General features: G+C 36.6%; 1 protein-coding gene across 1 annotated transcript in view; it reads right to left on the reverse strand.

Annotated features, from left to right (window-relative positions):
* Nucleotides 1-609: 609 nt before the first annotated feature.
* Nucleotides 610-18,105, reverse strand: part of ANOS1 (anosmin 1) — a 124,045-nt gene continuing 106,549 nt past the window's right edge. The window contains 5 exon segments of the mRNA XM_079304881.1: nucleotides 610-1,586; nucleotides 2,266-2,407; nucleotides 4,003-4,223; nucleotides 5,251-5,422; nucleotides 7,517-7,611. Coding sequence (XP_079161007.1) covers nucleotides 1,528-1,586; nucleotides 2,266-2,407; nucleotides 4,003-4,223; nucleotides 5,251-5,422; nucleotides 7,517-7,611 — 689 coding nt within the window. The 3' untranslated portion in view covers nucleotides 610-1,527.

Raw genomic sequence — 18,105 nt, forward strand, 5'->3', positions numbered from 1 at the left:
TCTGAACTCCTCTTACTGAGTATCTCAGAAAATATGAAGCACAGATGAGCCTGTAGCACCTGCTGGTAGAAAAAGTGGCCACTTTATCCAGTTGGAGTCAAGTTTTGAGGTACATTAGTCTGACGTGATGATTCAAGGAGCAATGGAAACTGTGCCAAAGAATTCAGGAGCACTTTGAACATCTTGAACATTAAGAGCTGATTATGGGTATTTGTATGGATGTTTATTGGCAGATACTTTCCACCCTCCCAATAATAAATCCAAGCAGTTTCTGTTTACTATTGAGACATGTGTCTCTGTGTGACAAATTATTCTAGACAGTTTATATTGCACAATAAGGCAATATGAATTCCCTTATGGTTAAAAAGGGCACCCTTCTGTCTAAATTTGAAAAATGAATTCAAATAAACTATAAGCCAATGTTTTCCAGATGCCAGAATATTGTCACATAATTCTTTCTGTAAGCAGAACAGCAAAATAGAGCCAATGCATCTATCCTTCTGTTCTAAAGATCCACAGGGAAAAGAAATATGTGCATCACAATTCAAAGCCAAAAAGTAGCTATGCAGCTACTTGAATAATAAATGTGCCTCAGAATTTCAGTTTCTAAAACTTTTAATGTTAACTATTCAGATTTTTTAGCTAGAAAATCGGTCTTTCTATTCAAGATAATATTATACCTTGAAACATTATGTATCAGAAAACTGTAAGCAACAATTTTAAAAGTTATTCTTTTGTCTTATCAATTAATTGCATTCATTGCCATCAATTTTAAACAATTCTACTAATTTCCATTTGTTTCTCTACAATGGTATTTTCTACCCTGTATGTCCTTTAACTATTGACTATATTAATAGAAGATCTATATGACAGAACATTACCACTTTAGACCAGATGGGTAATACATATGTATCATCATCCTCCTCCATGGTGACACTGCAATTATTAAAAACTGGGTATCTCAGGGTTTCTGCTACTGGTATTTATTTTACTTATGTCCTTATTTCAGACAAATGGAGATATCCTTTAATAGCACAGTACACTAGGGCTTAAATTGGTGACAGGCAGGGCTTTAAGTAAAATAGATAGTTTAAATCCACTGGTGAGAACATGGCCTCTTTCAAAAGTATGTATACATCATAGGACCTTGCAAATAGTAACACTGAACTCAATAAGAGAAAAAGCTGTATACACTGCATTGTTTCAATCTGCTTTAAACACAGAATATGAAAACATTATAATGAACAATATAATGAACATTTTCTCAGAGGTGTTGAGTTGGATGTGATCTTCAGTTTGCTAAATAGTGCTGGTACTGAAATGATTCTTGCTGTGTGATTCATCCTGGTCATGGTGCAAACATAACTCTTCATGGCTAAACTACAGAGAAGTAGACACAGATCATACAGGATGGTAACTTCCATTGGAAAACTGGGTTCATTGCTCCAACAGATGTGCTGTTACCCAGCCCTCATTTGGGAGCTCAGTTTTTTTCCCTCAGTTATTTGTATGATCATCTGAAACAGTCTAATATTTCTCTGGGGATGGCTTGTAGTGATGTGGATGATGTTGCTTCAGATGAGGTCCTAAAGAAAAGAACAGGAAATTATGCACATATCAAACCCTGAATATGTAATACCAACATTTATCTGAACTGAAAAGGCTTTGTGAGACCTTCAGCTTTCAATCCTTCAGCTTATAAGTGCTGAGTCTGTGCTGACAACTGTGTGTGCTTTCAGTCCAGGCAAGTTTAGTGGGCCTGTGAAAGGACAAAAATATTCAAGCAGACAAGTTTTTAACTAATTGTATTTTTCACTTTGCTTTGTGAATATTGAGCTGTATTTTTCAGAAACACATGAAGCACTGAAAACAGCCATTGAGAGATTTAGAAATATGTTTAAGCTCTTGCCATGCTGGACTGAGAGAACCCAGAAAAATTTAATCTTGAAAGCTACGTAATCCTCCAGGCTGGAGCACAGACCAACTTTGAATCCCAAGTGCTACAGGGCATAAGCCAAAGAGCTGTGGCTGCAACAAATGGCAAATGTTAGACCACAGAAACTGAGACAAAGACTTTGCTTCCACTGTTTCTGATGGACAGTTCTCAGGGGGAAAAAGCCAGTATTTTCACATATCTTAAGTTTATGGAATGCTACTGCAATCAGTAAAATCTCTAAGGCTTGAAAAAGGCTTCCACTCTTTGCAGGTAGAAGACTGGAATTCTGTAAGGTGTCCCCAGCACAGTGTGAGCAGTGCAGTGCTTACTGTGGGCAGCAAAAGGAGGGAGGTCGGGCGTCCGGAAGGATTTGATGGTGGCTGGCCCTTCCCCCCCGGTGGTGAGCACTTGCACTTCCAGGCGGTACAGCATCGAGGGCCTCAGGTTGGGCACAGTCAGCATGAAATGATCCTAGACAGAAACAAAGCAATTCTCAGTAAAATGTACCTGCTCTACTCACACACATCAGTGGTTTAAACAGGTTCTACCACAGAACTGCTGTGGTTCAGCAGCCACAAATTATTGTCATAGAATTCTCTTAAAAGGATTTAATGTATGCATCACTTTTTTGAGCGAGTGTGTTTTGAGTTTTTTACTTGTAATTCCCTTTGAACAGACATATTTTAATCATAATACTATGGTTTCATGTCCAAGTTGTTACAGACTTTTATGGAAAGTGTGCTGATCACTTTAGTGATGTGCTCATCACTATAAAAATGAATTAAAATGTATTTTCCTAGTTATTCTTTCTAACAAACATGTTAATTACATAAACTTGTTTTTATTTTGGATTTTTATGTGACTTCTACTAATTGGCAGTTTAAGTAGTGTCTGGCCTGGGGCCACTTCTGCAGCTAGTGAAAAAGAAAAGACATCCACACTAATTTAAGATTTGTCCCAGTTACACCACAAGAATCTGTCTTCTGTTCTTAAGATCATTTATGGTGTGATGGACTCACTTTTCACTGCTCCATACCTTTTGTGGTCACTTAAACACGCGCTGAATAATTTCAAAGGAATTTTACAGAAATTTCCAGATGGGAATACATCTGGGTAAAGACAGACAGATATTAAGGAATGAGAAGTCATTCATCCAAATCAAAATCAAAACTATAATCAAAGCATCATCTGCATTAAGTTGGAACAAATCACTCATTTATTCCAAGCTGTAAAGCCCCAGTCCCAGGAAGGGGCCAGCTGGAGCAGTAATGCTGGACAGTTTGAGCAACACAGTGTTCCTGCCACCAGCCAGGCTGGTCTGGCCAGGAATCCACAGGACAAGTTATTGTGGTTGGCACTGTACCCTCCCCATGTGGGGCAGCCAAAGCAAGCTGTGGGAGTAACTTTGGTTATTCCTGTGGGATAATTTGCTGCTACTGCCAGAGAAGACAGTAAAGGAAAAAAGAGAAAAAGTGGGGGAAAATGTTGTTTCCCTGGCAAATTAGCACATATTCTGAGATGGGACTGCCTTTACAGACCTACCTGAAGCTGCTCCATCTCATTTAAAATCCTGCTTGGGAAGGGCAGAGAGAAGAGTGCACACATTGCACCCATACACTCACTCTGCTCATTCAGGTGCTCCTCCAGCAGTCAGGCTCTGTGCATTTCAGCCCTGGTTGTGCAAAATACTACATTTTTAATCAGAGTGAAAGGTCTTTGGCATAAAATACCCTAAATTTTGGTGCTTTCTGAGAGACAGCAGATACTGTTTCAACTCAAATCAGAGCCTTCTGCAAGTTAACTAGGTGCTCTAAACAGACAGATATACACAGTGATAAGATAATTAAAGGCATCTCTAGGTTCTATAGTCTAAAGTGTTTCATATGTCATCAAGAATAGTAGCCATGCTTTGTATCTCCAACAAGGAGGAAAAATTAAGCACTTCCTGCTCCAGCTCACTTGGAGAATCAGTATTTGACATCTGCACCACCACTAAACATTACAAATGAGCCACAGACACACAAACTCAGGGAGCCACTGGCAGGAGAAAGTAACAAGCTACTTACAGCTGGCAGTATCTGTGACTGGGAGATGATGCTGTTGGGTAAACTGTTCTGCCGGCTCTCTGTGGTCACTTCTGCCCAAGTGACCTGAAACCCTGTCATGGGCTGGTGAAGGTCTGCCTTAGAGATCTTCCAGGAAAAATGACCAGTGATGTTACCTTCCTGAACAATGAAAGATGCAGACAGATTCTCGGGTTTGGCCAACACTTTGGGTAGAACTGGAGCTAAAAATTTGGAAAGAAAAAAAAAAAAAAAAAAAAAGATAGGCTAAACTTTTAGAAATAATCTTCAATAATATTAATTTCACAAATCAAGGTCAGGAAGACCTGTGTTTCTGGTATTACACAGGATCCAGTCAGCTTTCTACCACCACACTTTCAGTGTTAATCAAAAACCTATGTTTGATATATTCCACTGACATTTTGGGCCAAACTCAAACTTCAGATAAAATGCTCTCAGCTGCAGGTACAGAAAAGAAAGCTATGGCTTGTAAAGACCTAAGTGCCTCATTCCCAGGGAGCCATTCTCCTGCTCCTCACATTTCAGATACCTGAACTCAGATTGGAAGTTTTGGGACCACAAGAAAATGCACAGAGTAGCACAGAACTCCATAATTCAGCCAAAAAGTAAAATTCATGCACTAAAGCTGTCATACAAGTTAAAGGGCTTCCCTCTAGCCAGAGACAGAGGTATCCACATTTGGAAGTGCAAAGCCATGGCTGACCTGACCCAAGACCAGCTGACCACAGAGGTCCTCTCCAACAATATCTCCATAATTCTGCTACTTCCAAAACCCTCTAGTTACACGTTGTGCCAATGCTGTAAAAGATATGAGGGCCTCTACTTCTTATTTGAGAGCAGAATTAACCTAAACAAAATCAAACTGAAAAAGCAGCTTGCATCTGCAGCAAAAGATTAAAAAGATGGGTCATGCCACCATAATCATGTTTACAGTTATCATCCATCATTATAATAAATAAAATTGGGAAACCATTCTTCCTTACAAAAAAACCCCAACCCATGCCATTACAAATATTATTGTATGTCCACTATGATTACACTTAACTGACAAAACAGTAATAATATACTAGCCAAAATTGATACTGCTGTGTATGTCTGCTGATTTTCACATAAGTATTAGTGATATTTTCATTTGTTTTCAGCCTCTCATTTCCTGTTCTAGAAATGCTTTTAAAGACTCTCTTTTGGTGATTATAAATGCTTTTGGTAGTTCACCAGATCATGCCTTACCTCCTTCAGCAGGACAATTAATGTGCTTGTGTTTTTTTTCTTTAAATGCAGAGCAGGGTGGGGTAACAAAGAAAGCACTCTCAGACTTAAAACGACCTTTCGATTTTGCAGGCAGAACAGTTACTTTGTATTTGCATGAAAATGACAGGTCCTTCAGAATAATGTAGTTTTCCTACAACAAGAAGAACAAAAAGATCACATACTGCAAATAGAGCCCAAGGGAAAAAAAAAAAAAAAAAAAAAAAAAAAAAAAAAAAAAAAAAAAAAAAAAAGAAAAAAAAATGAACAAATTGAAAAATAGCTTTGGCAAAAGATGAAAAGTTTTCTCCAAAAAAAAAATCTTCCTGGATTTTTAACATATGCCAATGTGGTTTTAACTCAGAGAAGAAAGCAAGTATTGTCAATGTTATGATTATTTTCAGTAATAAAATATTTCAGCATGGTATTTGAATATGTCCTTCAATTCTACACACTGCATCAAAGCAACTGACATCTAATATTTGGAACAGTCTCTGTGAATGATGGCAGTGGGGGCAGCAATGTGAGGATATAAATGCTAATCGAATTAAATAAATGTAAGAAAGCTGAGTTAAGCTGCTGTAAATGACAAGCTTCCTCTATGTTTAACTTTTTAAAAGCACATTTAAAGTTCAGCATGGCATTATGGATGCATATTTTTCCACTTCAGTACATTAAGTATTTCTATATTCTTATCAGGAAGAAAAAGTCCACTGCTAAAATACAAAGCACAAGTCTCTATTTAAGGACAATGGATGGAGAAGAAAACTACACAAAGTGCAAGTGTCCTGAAAAATTCTTACTGTTGTCTGAAGTACTTTTTAAAATTACAGTTTGAAACCTTTAGCACAAACCATATATGAAAAAAATTTTGGTTAGTCTTTATCCTGGAAAAATCTCTAATAATATGTTACTGGCTGAGGTCAAAAGTCTTTCACTACCTTTTAGATCTTTAATTCCCTTCAGAATCACTAATTTCCCACGTTCTTCTGCATAACTCCCTCTTTTTTCTCATTGCAAATTAGCCTACCCTTCACTTGAAAGGTCATTTTTGACAGACATATGGATTGGGCTGCGACTGGACTCCCAGCCTTCCACCTGCCATGAGAGTGGTCCAACAGGTTTGATGTCTTCTTAAAATTGTGACAGGACTATTTTTATTTATCGTGAGAGATTGGATGACCCACCATAAAATGACTGGGAATAAGGAAAAAAGGAAATAAGTTCATTAATCCCACAATGCATTTGGACAGATGTCCAAACAGTCTTTCCTGACCTCTAGTGGAAATAAACTTCTTAAATGTTAAGGTTTTCCTATCTCCAATGTGCATATCTTGAAATATTGCAAATGATCATAACATTATGTCAAAATATTTTTTTAAATGCACCTCTAATATGTTCTTTGCTGACCCCATGAAGCAGTAAATCTTTCAAGCTAGCACCATACTGTGTGAGAAATCATGTCTTTTGATTTACTCTTTTACATGCCATTAACTCTCCTGAATTGATGGGGTAATACAGATCAGGGCAAGAAGGAAAGGTGAATTGTGATTTTTTTCCATTCTGCATAACACACTAAATCAATTGTAATGCACCAATCACATCACTCTGTTGTTCAAATAGTGTGTTACAGAGACAGATGACGCTGGATTGCCAACAGAGTATGAAGTATTGCCACTGCAATATACATCTGGACTGACATGGGCTTACATGGAGCTTTTCTCCCCATCTGATATCTAACTTCCAGATTTTCCAGATATTATATCTAGTATTTGTCACCTACAGTCCTTCTTTTCTGATCTTTTATTCTCCTCAGTGAGAACGATCACCTGAAACTCACCTGAATGTCTAAAAGAAAACCTGGTTTATTAATTACTATTATTACTGTTCGGTATTTGCACTGTGCTAAAGTCCTACATTATTAATTGCAGATAAAGCTCCATGTTCTATATGCTCTAGAGATAATATAACTAATTAGTTAAGAAGTTTGCCTGTTCTCATTTTCTGAATAACAACAAAAACAAATAAAAGATTTTAGCCAAGTGTGGATTTAGGAAATCCAAGCACCCCAAAACCAGTCCAGATACATAATTTTAATCTTTTGCCAAAGAAGAACATAAAAAAGAAAGCATCCTTACTGATCTATGGAACAGGGCATAACACATACTGTGCTATGTTACAGAGCCCTCCTTTCTCTTGCTGCCTAGGAACTACTCAGAGTCAAGCAGAGGGCTGAATGGAGACTTACATAAGTCAGCTCTGTGACCTTCCTATGTTCTTTGGTGTCATTGTGTGCACAGGACTCCAGTAACCAGTGGACTTGGAATTGATTCATGCTGATCTCTAAATGATATAAAAAGAGAGGAAAAGACACATATTATAAGCACTTTTTCACCACAGACATGTTTTCACCATTGCAACTCTTCTGGCTTCTCTGGAAAAAACCAGGTCTTTTAAGTATTGTAGAGTTGGTAATTCCTCACTAAACAATCTTTAATATAATGGAGAAAATATTATGCACTTGTATCAGCTAAAGGAGATAAAATAGGGAAACTTCATTTTCAGATATGTTACAACATGCTGCTCACATAAAAAAAAATTAAATTGAGAATTAAAAAAAAATAATTTCAATGCTGCTACTTCTAATCATCCTGCAAATAATGGGACTGACTTGATGTCAACTGCTTGGCTGTTTATAATGCTAGAGCATTGCAATACTGCTGCCTGGCACTGCTTGAGAAATCTGTGCCTGAAGATATGTGAAAATGCCTGTAAATCCCCAAGCTTTCTTCTTTCAGGCTATGCCATAAAACCTGTTCAGTTCATCTGTCCAAATAAAACTCTAGTCTTGTCTCTTATGAGTAATACTGAAGGCTTAAGTTTACTCCCATTTAAATCAATGACAAAACTTGCTGCAGTATCAACAGTATAAGCTTTCAACTTATTTTCAGCTCTTCTAGCTTTTTGTCCAACAATGCTTGATAAGGAAGAAAAACAAAGAGCAAAAAAGAATTGACAAAAGAAGGAAAACTCACTAGGCAGTGCAAGCAGTTCCTGACATTTTTCTGGATTTCATTCTCTATAGAGGGGATGCAGAATTATGTCTGTTATTATTAATTAGCTCGGTATGACAGAGCCACTAATGTGCTTGACTGTGGGTTTAGGGAGGGAAAACAAATATCTCTGATGCCTTAAGGGCTGATCTGGTATTAGACTGCTATGAGCAGTTTGGATGCAGAAGAAAAGGATTGTAAACTAAAGAGAAAATGACTAGTGTAGGAAACTAGCTGAAATGGCCCCTTGAAATAGATTTGTGCAGCAGCTATTCTTCATAATAATATGGATGCTAATTATTTTTGCAATTTCTTTGGAAATTATATTTCTTTCAAAAAGAAATCTATTAAAAATACATTTCCTACTTTGTGATTGCTCCCTCTCATTTAAAATACATAAAGAAATGGATGTACTTTTGCTTGTCTCTTCAAGTTTTCCCACTTGATGTGCCTACTGGATGAAGACAAAAACTCACATTGCATTTTTAAGTAGGTTTCCACTGATTTCATCTCTTCCAGTTCACTCCATTATCAAGTATCACCTGCTAGATGATCCTTAAGGGCTCTTCTGACCCAAAACATTCTATCCTTCTCTGATTATTTTAAACTATCTTCATGAGTGGACTGCTCTTTGCAAAGCTACAAAATGTGCATTTTCACTTGAAATAATTTTCACTTGAAATCTATAAATAAATCACTCTCCTTTGGCTAAACATTTATCTAAACCTTGTAATTGTCCAGCAGTCAGTAATTGGATAAAACACATCCCTAAGGTAGGTCACAAAATACCACTACATGGGCAATTGGGAAAAGACAAATCTCAACCACCAAGACCTTGCAACAGCTCAGCATTCAGATATATTGGTGTAGAAGTTTACTAGGCCTCTATTCAGAAATGCAATTCAAGGACAAAATCATAGAATCATCAAAGGGTTTGGGTTGGAAGAGACTTTAAGGATTGTTCAGTTCCAAGCCCCCTGCCATGGGCAGGAACAGCTCCCACCAGACCAGGTTGCTCAATGCCCCATACACCTCATCCCACTGCCAGGGATGGAAAAAAATATTTATTTCCAGCTACTGGCACATTGGAATACTCTTTGAATTTTCAGGCAAGTCAACCTCCATTCCTTGTGTGAGTTTCTATTCCCAGACAGTTCTTTTCTTCCTTCCTACTTATTTTCTGCATTAGCAAAATCTTAGTAACCCATTTGTAAATATCTGTGGTTTCTGATAACTGATAACTGGAAGAAAATAGAAACAGTTTAAAGAAGAATATAAAAAATCAGAAATGTGTTTAAAAAAATCTATCAGCTTGTACTATAAATATAGGGTAAAGGTTTCCATAAACATAATTTCTTATTTGAGCTAATGAATCTTAAATTTGATAGTATTCTGGTATTCTGATAACAATCTACACTGAAAATAGAAGATTTTTTTTTCTTTCTAGTGAATATGTAATTAAAGGTTATATGAAAAAGGTTTTTGTATCACATCTACAAGTACATCAACAGTTATAAACAGGAAGGCATCATGACAGCCAGCAAGACTAAAACTTATTCAATTCTCACCTCCATATTTATGATTGCTGTTACCAAAAAAAAAAAAAAAAAGGAAGATACACTGATTAAATGTAATGTGTTAAAAAAGAGAACTGCAAAAACAATTCACAACAACCTCCCCCCAATTTTCTTCTTTTAAAAAATCTATTCTGTCAGTGTCTAAAGTCTGCCTAATACAATTCAATACAACAGAATAAAGTACAAAATACAATAAGGAAGTAGCTCCTACTTGAGACAGAAACTTTTCTAAAAATAGGGAAAGGTGGGACATTTTGTGATTAAATAAAGAAGCCTGAAAACCTCAAAATATATATGCATGCATTAAGTATGCACATTAAATGACAAGATTGTTATAGAAATTATCTTTAATAATTTTAACAGCAGAAGGAGACAAAGTGCATGAAATTGTCTAAAAAGCCCAATAAGAAACTGAGAAAAATAATGAAAATATGCCTTTGTCTTATAAAGTTGCTCATAAAGATCATGACTCTAGAATTTTATGAAACATTATACAGCTGACTTTGTATTTACCACACATGCAAAAGAAAGCCCTTTCAGCAATGCATACTATCCCAGTGAGATCACTGCTATAAATTTTTCTTAGGTTTTTGGCTTTTGCTGTCCAGTGCAAGCTGAGGGACAGGTACTGGACGAGCTGCTCGAGCTGCACCAGCTGAATGTCAGCCTCTCCACCAGAGCCAAGGGGACTGGATCAAGCTCAGCTAAGGTTAACACACTGAGCCCACAGACACATCTTTTTCCAAAGGTAATTTGAGTAGTTAACATGAACAGAATATTAATTACCTAATGGGACTGATTGGACAGTTTAATCAGAAAACTCAGCTATTCCTTCTGAAATAAGCACAAAACACTGTGAAGAAATTGCCACAGTGCCTCAGTCTGCTTCCCTGGTATTTCAGATGTCACAGTATCAAATACCCTTCTGACTATCTGGAGTTTTCTTCATCCTAAATTTCCAATTTAAGTCTTTATAAAGCTTTTAAAGTTCATTTTCTCACAGTTAGAATGTCTACCACTTGAAATAGTGACGCTTGCACAAACAGCAAGTATTTCCCAGAACTCAAAATATTTGTATAGAAACACTGAACTTGAAGGACATGACAAGTATTAGCACTCATTTGAGCAGCTCTAAGCTTGTGAAATTAGTCAACAAAATAGCCATTTAAGTACAAACAGCAGACAGATTATTCAAATAATTACTTTTATTTCAGATTAACATAAAGAGGGGAAAAAAATGCAATGCAGGACAATTACTTCAAAAACATCTTAATGATACTGACATGGAAATTAACTCCAAATGCCCAAGCTAAAGCTTTTTAGGTCTGCAAGACAAATGCATGTGATTAATCTTTTCAAATAAACTAATAGTTGTTAATTACTTTTGCTGTGATTTTTAAAGTAGATTTTCTGAAGTATAAATTGAGTTTCTAGACTTAAGAAAAAATGCCTATACAGATACCATGTGATCATGTTCTTAAAATCCCATGCATGCTTAGCTTTTTTTCTCAACAAGGTTATGCAGCTAACTTTGTTGGACAGAAGTCTTACATCTCTAATTAGAAATGTATGGACCAGGGAATGCTCTAAAGCATGGGGTTTTTTTGTTTTTTTTTTAATTTACCCCAAACTGCCTTTATTTTCACATAAGCATCTCCACAAAGCTCCCTATCAATAGTGTTTAGAAAGATGTTCTTCATCAGATTTTTGTGATTTCTCCCCTTCCCCAAATTAAACTCTTTAGTTCCATTTTAATAAAAACAAATAAATATATTTCTGATTTTTCTGGATGGAAAATGTGCATTTATTCTATATCTTCCAGCTGTAAAAACAGCTCAAAATTCTACTAATGCCAATGCCAACTACATGTATTTGCCACTTGGAAAACTTCAGGCACATATGCACAATTTAAGCATCTTGAATTGACAGACCTCAACATAGTCTAAGCCATGGCTGCACAATGGTTACTAGGAATATCCTGAGCAAAATCACCTTCCCACAGAATTTAAAGCTCTGAGTATCATTCAAAAAAAATAAAATGTCAGGTAATTCTGCAAGTTCCCCTGGATGGAACTTCTGTTTAAATGGGTTCTGCAGTTTATTTAAAATCAACTGAATATTCTTTTTCTCATCTTTTACAACCTCTTCCATGTTTCTGTTTTGTACAAATACATTACTGCCAGCCATATGAAAAATTTCATCAGTTTCTCTTTTTTACCATGCAGACAGCTACTTTCTCTGCCTGAAATACTTTTATCTCCTTTATATTGCAGCTACCATTCTAGGAGGGTGCCAAATTGACTAACACAAGGAACTGAAGCTTTGTGGCTGAAAAACTGGCATAGCATGGGCACAACAGCAGTGAAATCTGCTCATGCAGCCCAACACCATCAATACAGAGCTTTCTGTCCAGGAAACCAGGCACACAGAGGTATTTATTTCTTTGTATCCTCTGATCCACAGCAAGAAAATTGCAGCAGACTGTTTCAGGAACAGGGGCGAGCTCTGCCACAGGTTTGCTTGAGGTCTTTAGATAAAACACTTCATGGCTCCTTATCTGTTCCACCCCTGCCAAGTGGTGAAAGTGTGCACTGTAAAAGTGTTTCAGCTCTTGCATGTTATTCTGATGTAGGTCTCTACTATTTGGTACAAAAATGCTAATTAATACCAGCTGTGACAGCACTATTATGCAGGCAACCAAACTACAAAAACTTATTAGAAGGAAAATCAAATGGAATTTGCTGGAGAACAAGGTTTCACAGCAGACATGTTCAACAACAGCAGCTCAAATTAAGGTTTAATTACAATAAAAATGTCTGGCATCAATAAACATGGTAAAATCAAGTTGATTTCTGCATCATGACAGATTGAAAGTAATTAACATGCAGTGTCTGATAGATTTTCCCATTAGAACAAATACAGTATAAAAGTAAATATTATAAAATAAGACATATGAAAACCTTTACCTGCTACCATAAAATTAGCAATTTAATACAAATAACAAGTAGCTGTGCAATGGGTATTTCAGTTAAAAAAGAAACAATGTTCTGCTATTTTTGTCAAGATACCTCAACAAACTGACTCACTTCAAAATATATACATACAATTAATATGCTAACTGTATGTCAAAAGGAGTTGTTTCAAAGCTTGGAAGATAATGAGCCATATGTAAGCCTGCTGTCTTCATTGTAAGACAACCTTTCTTCAAACAGAATGCCATAAGGAGGATGAAATATCTCTGAAACTATTTCAGTAAGAAAATTATTGAAATAAGTTGTTCTGTGTGCAGTTAAAGTTTAAATTTATTATATTATGTTAGATCTGGTATTTCATGTAGCAAACCACAATGATGTTTTGTGACTGGTTGCATATTTTTTGTTTTTCTTTGCACACTGGGGCACACTTCTGAGCACATGGGCCATTATTCAGCACTTAGGCATATGAACAGCTGTGCTAACTTCAATAGCTAAGTCTAGCTAAAGGATCAGGCCAGAAAGTTTGGAATCTAGCAAGATCCAGACACTAATGACCATCAAAACTATAGCTAAAAGATGGTCTTGAACACATCTTTGATGGTCTTAGACTAATAGGAAGAAGGAAATATGAAAAATTTAAGTAATTTCCTTTCTGGATCATGGGTCTTCCAGCATTACTGCTCTAAAAATAGGCTAAAGCAAGGATAAAATATTTCATATTTAATATCACAACACAGGGCAGAATCTGCTCAGGCATATGAAGAACATGTCTCAGTATCTACAAGCCTGAATAATTGATTCTACTGTAATGTCATACTATGTTTTTTCAGAGCTCTGTATAAATCCTGTGTCAGCATACCATCACTGTATTGAATGGTGAAGCTGTAGCAATGGTAAAAGGTGAAATTAATGATGCCTTGTATGAAGTAAAAGTGATTATCAACTCTGAAGTGCTCCAAGATTTATACAAGTCAAGGCCTTCCTGAAGAAAGGTTCCCGCTCTTTCTCCTCCCAGTATGTAACCCCCTTTATAACAGGGCATCTACTACAACCCAGCACTGATTCCAACCCACCACTCCAGCAGAGGGAGGAGCAGCAGTGTCTGCTCTGCAGCAGCACCTGCCTGCCTTTCCACACCACCAACTAGAAAGCAAATATTTGAGATAGAATCTGAAGGCTCATGTTCATCTGTTTATTGGTCAAGCATTATTTTCCATGTCTACATAGACATCTAATATATGCAGCTTTCTATCAAGGCTTTTCCTGATGAAATTCAGTTGCTGGAGAGGTACTGAAAATTATGCAGGGAAGGCTGAAATATGGGCAAAATCCAAGTGAACAAATGAAGGAGTGTTATTTACTACTAGTTCCTTCAGTTTTGAAGACATGATTAGTGTGAAGTGATTCACAAGCTATTTATTACATTAAAATAGCAGCATAACAGAAGATGAGTTTGGGAAGGGATACTTTATTGTACTGAAGAGAAGCAAAATATGATGGCAGTCAGAACTAGATCATAACACTTATTTCTTTGTATACTGGTTCATGAGCCATTGTATTACTCTGATTCATGACGTCCAACATCTGCAATCTGAAGGCAATGATAGGAAAAAAAGTAATAATATAATAACAAGTGCTATTTAGTCATGGTAGTTTAGCAAATGCAAAATGAAGTAAACAAAATTTACCTTCAGCCAATGTTAAAGTGCTGCACTGATTTGTTAATGCATTGCAAATCTCTCTGCATTCCCCTTTTCCTTCTTGGAAATGTTTTGTCACATACATCCAAGGTAAGCTCTCTTGAAAATAATTAAATTATAACAGCTCTGTCTCTATTGCTTCCTCTGCATTGATTCACCCGATGGTTTAAAAAATAAATCCAAATTTTTGTTTGGTCATGATATTCACAGTACTCATGACATCTTTGAGAAAAAAAGCTTTTTAATAATTACTATTCAAGCAGTAAGTTAAAAATAACACCAAAACCTTCAGTTGATATTTAAACTTCACTCAACAAACAATTCTTAGCAAGACAAACTACACTGTTTCCTGCTCTTACATGGAATATAAGCAGTTACGATTAAATCACAAAGATTTTGTTTCTCACATTATGCCATTTAAAACAAACTTTCTTTCTATAGAACAGATTCTTTGTATAATAGAACAGTAACCCTTTCCAAAAAAATGATATTAACAATTACTGTGTAATTTGAAAATAGGCCTGAGACACTATTTTTGTCCATATCTAGACCTAGGAAGCCTCAAGGTTTGAAGATGTTTATATTGAAGGATTTAAACCTGGGATCATCTCTAAGCCGGATTACCTCTACCCTTACTTATTTTCCCACACACAACATCCTATACAAAATGAGTTCAACAGTATCTCATTCTGGTTTTCCATTACAAGGAAATTTGCCTCTTGTAAGCTCCAAGTCTCACAATAGCTGCTTGTAGCCTGAATAGAGGCTTTCTACAACACTCCTTCATAGACAGATTTTCAAAGCTAGCTAAGCATCCCAGACCTGAATTTAATGGAAAAGAAAAAAACACAAACAGACAAGTCCAAGGCTCACTAAGGTTATTTGGACACTGAAAATGTCACCAGGTACTCTACCATTAACCGTAACTTTCTATGTAACTTTGAAAAATGTGGACAGCAATTTAGACAAGCAGACCATAATGAGGGTAAGTTCACTATATTGAGAGTAAGTAATCTTGGAATCTCTCCCAATTCCAGAGTGAAAGTACAGACTCATCTTGCCCCTAGTTCCACAGTGGGAAGAGATGCAGGGATGCACCAGCTGCTCCCTTCTCTCTCAGACCTCATGCAAAATCCATGTGTGGGCAGGTTTGCATCTACAGTGATCAATGGGGTTCCAAAACTGGACTTTCCTGATATGCGTTATGGAACATCATACCAGGATGCTGAACTGGTATTCAAAAAGTTTACAGCATTAAAGTGTAGTTTCTAAATCTGCAGTTTAAGACTGATGTGTCTACGAGAAATACAACAGAGCAAACCCAGGTTAAGTATCTATACAATCATGTGCATACAGACAAGGTAAGGATTCACATAAACGTAGAAGAATTGGCTTCAAAACAAAGCAAACAAAAAAAAGGAGAAAAAAAAAAGTGGTTCCACATAGAACAAGCACTTAAAAACTGGAACTCCATCGCTAAAGATGTTTCAGACGTCCTGCAATTTGGTTACCCTCAAAGGACAGTGGATATTATTGTGAAGATAGATGCATCAGAAGTGAGTAAATACAGTGAAATCACATTGGGCTCAGGAATTTTGACTAACTAGAAGTTATCTGAAGCTGGGACAATAATATGCAGAAATACTGTTACACTTGCCCTAGTCTTATGTTCCTTTGGATTTGCTTTTGGTCACTGCCAAGAACAGAACACCACTTGGATAAGATCTTTGGTCTAAACCACTATGGATATTTTTGCATCCAGTTTATGGTCACAGGAGCAAAATAAACGGATATTAACACATCATTATTTATCAGCTGCATATATGGGTCATCTTAAAAGTCAGATTATAATTTCAGTTTCAGATATTCTTTTTTTGGTTTCTTTCTCTCCAACTCCAGTTACTCCTTCAAATAGTCCAGTTTCCTTCCCCTGTTTGTAGTGTTTATGCAACTAGTTTTATGGCCACCCTATAAACCAGCTAATTAAAAATACATATTAAAAAGAGGCACGTGGAGGAAAATTGACCCAGTTTACAAGAGGACACTCATTAGTTTAAACCACCTTCACCATAAGCATGATGAGTTCCTGCTGATAGGCCACCCTCCCCTGCATCATAAGAGCAATGCTTTGTCCAGAACTTAGGCAGGCTAAGAGAGCACTCATGAGCAGTTATTAGTTCACAGCTCATGAGAAGCATCTTGTAAAGTGCTGAACCTCAGTACCTTTTACTCACAGTAGGAATGGCAGGATTGCTCCTGGTGTGATAGTGTAAGCCTGTGAGACAGAGCTTTCACTTAATATGACCTAGTGATATAGTCTGGGAAAGGAGAGGAGGAGCTCAGCTGGTCAGAGATGGTGCTGAGAGTGTCCAACTTATGGGTTTGATCCCCATAAGGGCCATTCACTAAAGAGTTGGACTCAATGATCCCTCTGTGTCCCTTCAAACTCAGAATATTCTGAGATTCTGTACTTGGATGGTAAAAACCTTGCCATTTCATCCCTCAGTTATTGAGACTGCCTCAGATCACACATTGCCATTGACAAGTTTAGTGATACTATATATGTATACACACATATATATAAAATACTCTGCTTGTAGTTAAAATAATTAACTTCATGCATTGTAGTAATACTCAGGAAGTAACTGGAAATCCAGAAAACTGTATTAGCCACTGGAAATCCAGAAAACTGTATTAGCCAGACACAGACATATTGAGAGTCCAAAAAGATACTGGTTTTGAAAATGTGTTTTTTCCTGAATAATTAAAAATCAAGCAAGAGCTTATTTATTAGCTGGCTGGGTAATTTTTTCAGTGCCTTCAAGTGGATTAAGTCTTGATAAATGATTTTGAAATGGGATATTAAATATGTATCTTTGGATTCAACTCATGGACCAGGTAATTAGCAATTACATTTCTATTTAAACTTTTAACCTAAGTACAAAAGAAATCAAGGTTAAATTTCTATCAGTTACTAAATTTAAGAATAAAAAGAAGACTTCTTTTAAATCCATTAATTAAGTCAAATTAAAACCACTTTGACTAAATGACTAAAAGGTGTTCTGGAGTATGATTCAGATCATACTGAGGACTCATGCACAGCCCACACTACATAAATTTTTAAAATAAACAGTAAGTGGTCTAAATGTACAAAGTGTACAAATGTACAAACCAGACCAGTACAGCCTTCAGCAAACATCAGCGGGTGCCTGTTAAGTAAAATCAGTGTTCTGTGCTGTCTGTGCTCTGGGAACACAGCGGGTACTTCTGATTTGACTTGTGACTATTTGATTTCCTGGCAGACTTTGAATAAATTCCAATTACATTCCTGAGAATAGCAGTTGGACAAACTTGCCTCTAAATCTCTCAAACCAAGAGCTTTAACAACTACCCTGAAAGGTATGGAGGTTTGGAAGCAAGTGCAAGGCAACAAGTCATGGTTTTCTGTTCTGCTGTGAAATCATGCAGAAATGCAATAAACTGTACCTTTGAAAATATTTTCCAATATTGTCCCATTTGCAGGGGAGATGCC

This window comes from Erithacus rubecula (genome assembly GCF_903797595.1).
Source record: "Erithacus rubecula genome assembly, chromosome: 1".
In the NCBI taxonomy this organism is placed as follows: domain Eukaryota; kingdom Metazoa; phylum Chordata; class Aves; order Passeriformes; family Muscicapidae; genus Erithacus; species Erithacus rubecula.